Source organism: Poecilia latipinna, unplaced genomic scaffold (assembly GCF_001443285.1).
Source record: "Poecilia latipinna isolate Pla-1442-1.1 unplaced genomic scaffold, P_latipinna-1.0 Scaffold252, whole genome shotgun sequence".
Classification (NCBI taxonomy): Eukaryota; Metazoa; Chordata; class Actinopteri; order Cyprinodontiformes; family Poeciliidae; genus Poecilia; species Poecilia latipinna.
The window spans coordinates 367,591-371,304 of record NW_015112868.1 but is presented as its reverse complement, the minus strand read 5'-3'; the positions used below and the strand labels follow the sequence as shown (position 1 = coordinate 371,304).

The 3,714-nt window shown below is 43.7% G+C and overlaps 1 protein-coding gene across 3 annotated transcripts in view; it reads left to right on the top strand.

Annotated features, from left to right (window-relative positions):
- slka (STE20-like kinase a) overlaps positions 1 to 2,998 on the top strand; it is a 23,345-nt gene extending 20,347 nt beyond the window's left edge. For all 3 annotated transcript variants that reach the window (XM_015032854.1, XM_015032853.1, XM_015032852.1), the window contains 6 exons: positions 204 to 333; positions 1,007 to 1,131; positions 1,205 to 1,399; positions 1,558 to 1,683; positions 2,512 to 2,625; positions 2,714 to 2,998. In XM_015032854.1, the coding sequence (XP_014888340.1) occupies positions 204 to 333; positions 1,007 to 1,131; positions 1,205 to 1,399; positions 1,558 to 1,683; positions 2,512 to 2,625; positions 2,714 to 2,860 (837 nt within the window). In that variant the 3' untranslated portion in view covers positions 2,861 to 2,998. The remainder of the gene's footprint in view (positions 1 to 203; positions 334 to 1,006; positions 1,132 to 1,204; positions 1,400 to 1,557; positions 1,684 to 2,511; positions 2,626 to 2,713) is intronic.
- The last annotated feature ends 716 nt before the right edge of the window (positions 2,999 to 3,714 follow it).

Below are 3,714 nucleotides of genomic sequence, written 5' to 3'. Positions count from 1 at the left end.
CCCCGTCTCTTCTCTTCGGCCCCGCTGATGAGAGTTTGAAGTTGGACTGAGTTTGAAGTGGATGTTCTATGATTAGACTTGATGAGGCTTGGACCTGTGTGTGTCGTGTGACATTTCATTGCATTTCGTCGTTCCTGGCTCCTTGCTGTCCCTCTTTGTGGCCTCGCCTGGCCGCTCCTCACTGCCGCTGCTCTTCTCCTCAGGAGCAGGAGTTCCTGCAGAAGCAGCAGCAGGAGCTGGACGGCGCTCTGAAGAAAATCATCCAGCAGCACAAACTAGAAATAGCCACCATCGAGAGGGACTGCCTCAACCACAAACAGCAGCTGCTCAGAGGTAAGGAAGCCGAGGAGGAGCCATGAAACTATGTTTTTTTTTTTTTTTTTTTTCCTCCTAGGTTTTTCAGAACGCCTTCACCGTCTTCTGCTTCCAGAGATTATGCTTTGTTTCTCTTTTCTGACACTTTTCCATTTATGCTACATTTGATTGCAGCTTGCAACAAGAAAAACAATTGAGTTCTGTCTGTTGGGACTCGATGGACGGCATCTCGGCAAAAAGAAAATCCTTGAACAGTTTCAGTCGTTCCACTGAAAAGATGAAACTCATGTGATGTGTGGCTTTGTTCCACTCAGTGATGAACTTTATAGTTAATTTTTTATGATGAAACCTAAAATTCAATTTCTATGAAAACTATATATAGTATTTAAAAAAAGAACTTTAATTAAAAATAAAAGCCTTGTTTTGATCCAGAGATCCACAAACATCAGTCTACTCGGATGTCTGGTGATGAACATAAACCTGGTGTGACAACACGCGGTTTGGCCACTTTTACATGATTTACTGCGTCAGTGCGGCATGGCATGCCTAGAGTCAACATAAACAAAGACGTTGACAATCAACCAGACGTGCTGCACACGGTCCAACTTGCTTTAGTTTCCCTCCTGTCCAGCATGTTTGCTAACCAGAACACGTCCGCAGCCCTGCCTTCACATTCTGGTGTGTTCCGCAGCACGAGAGGCAGCGATGTGGGAGCTGGAGGAGCGCCACCTGCAGGAGAAGCACCAGCTGCTCAAGCAGCAGCTGAAAGACCAGTACTTCATGCAGAGACATCAGCTGCTGAAGCGACATGAAAAAGTAACGGGTTAGAGAAGCACATGCAGGTTTTCGTCGAACATACTAGATTTGTAAAAGTTTGCGTTTGTGGTAGGAAATGGAGCAGATGCAGCGCTACAACCAGCGGTTGATAGAGGAGCTGAAGAACAAACAGAATCAAGAGAGGGTCCGCCTGCCCAAAATCCAACGCAGCGACGCAAAGACCCGCATGGCCATGTTCAAGAAGAGCCTCCGCATCACCGTCGTCGCGGCCATGACGCCAGACCAAGAGAGGGAACGCATAAAGCAGGTGCAGAGTCACACTCCCGTCTTTCACCGAAGGAGAAGTACTTTGGTTTTTCCCCCTTTTTATTCTGTATCCACACTAGCTCACCTCCTTATTTGTTTTTGCTTTTCACAAACATTCGTTTTAAATAAAGCCGTGCGATTCTTCTGCTCTCCGTCTAGTTTGCCGCGCAGGAGGAGAAGAGGCAGAAGAACGAGAGACTCCATCAGCACCAGAAACACGAGAACCAGATGAGGGATCTGCAGCTGCAGTGCGACTCCAACATCCGCGAGCTGCAGCAGCTGCAGGTCACACTGACACACTTACACTCACCGACACGTCACTCTGAAGCCAATAGAAGCCCAACACTAAAAGTCTGCCCTGTCAATTGGTTGTTGGTTGTAGCAAAACATATTAGGAATTAATTGCTTACAACTGGAAGTGTTTATTTCCCCCCTAAAATGCACAACATGTACGGAAAATGTAGTGTCGAGATGAGGATGTGTTCATGAAAACCGGGTTAAAAGCCCCATTCTCTGCTGCAGTGCCCCCTGCTGGACAACTTGTGTCAACTAGCACTGTCTGGCTTTAGCTGTTTAATAATGTTTTAATGTCCTTAAATTTGCATGTTCAGACCCATTAGAGACTCGTGTGGTTTCTTACCATACCTTTTTTATTCTGCATTTCTGTTTCAAGTTTTGTTGATACATTACTTTAATAAATATATGTTTAAGAGCTTTTTTCCAAACAGTTTGAATTTGAATCCAGAATCAAGATGTTTTCTTCATTTCCTGTAAAGTATTTTTTTGGAGATGTGTGGTTTCTTTCTGACAAGGCTGCATTTGTACAGGGAGAATAAACAGGCACAAAAACATAGCATTACATTAAGTATGCTTTTAAAAAAAATAATGAATAGGTTTTACTAAAGATATTTTTATTTTGAGCTGATTTTTTTTTCTCTGATTTTTACATTGAAATTACTGCAGACGAATAGAAAAACTGACTTTCTACGCTAATGGCACAGATAATGCAGCAGTTTAAAAGCAGAGCAGAGAGTTGTTTGGATATGAGTGCATAAAAAAAACCAGAGTTCAGCACCGATTCATGTTAACGTCGTTCTCTTACCTCGTTTTCAGAACGAGAAATGCCACCTGCTTATTGAACACGAGACCCAAAAGCTGAAGGAGCTGGACGAGGAGCACAGCCAGGAGATAAAAGACTGGAGAGAGAAGCTGAGACCTAGGAAGAAGGTATGCTCTTCGGTCATAAAGTCACTCACAGCAGGTTTCTTTCAGCAGAATTTGCATTTTACGGCCGCTTTTCGCTGCTTCCCTGCAGGCGCTGGAGGAGGAATTCACGCGGAAGCTCCAGGAGCAAGAAGTCTTCTTCAAGATGAGCGGGGAATCCGAATGCCTTAACCCCACCACCCAAAGCCGGGTGTCCAAATTCTACCCCATCCCAAACCTGCAGAACTCGGGTTTATAGCCTCATGTTTATGTTCCTCAAAGTAAACTCCAGTCAAACTTTTATCTCTCCCCCACCCTGTATCCCCGATGGGAGTTTTTTTTGTTGTTGTTGTTGTTGTTCTTTTTGTCTCTGATAAACATTGAAATGTAATTTGTGCTTTGATTCTGCAGTCAGTGAGCTTGATGTGCCTACACAACGTTCCCTCACCTAAAAGCATTTTCTCAGCCTGCTGGGAAATATCTAAGTAATATGCACTTTTTTGAGCATGAGAAGATTTCCAAGGTTTGCGGTTGTTAGCTAAGATCAGCCATGCTTGTCAGATTATTATAAGCACAGCCTGCAACAGCATAAATAATCTCCAGTGCCTCACACACGCACACACACATGCCCTCCCCGCCCCATTTCTGACATTTTTACCGCTCGCAGTAAATAAACGAAACCCTTGAATGTTTTGCACTTAAACAAAGCGGTTGTCCCTGTTGCACTTCACATTAGCTGGTGATCAAATCCATTTGGGGGGAAAAAAAAAAATAAAAAATCTGTGGCTGCATGTAAAGTAGATCTGGGAGAAGAAAAGAGGAGTGTATTTACTGTGCATACCGCATCTAATGTCATAGGGCATCAAAAAAAAAAAACCCCGTCATAAAGCTGTATCCAAAAAAAACTATTGCGTACCGTGTTCGTGTGACTACAGAATAATCGAAAACTGTGCTTACCAACAGCATTTCTGTCTCCTCCAGAGACAAATTGATGAATTTATTTACGACATACTGTTACTCTCCCTCACCCCAAAGTGCTGTAAACACCGCTGTCCTGTTCGAAGAATATAAATAAGGTCACTTATTTGGAGCAGCGTTCGCACAAACAGATGG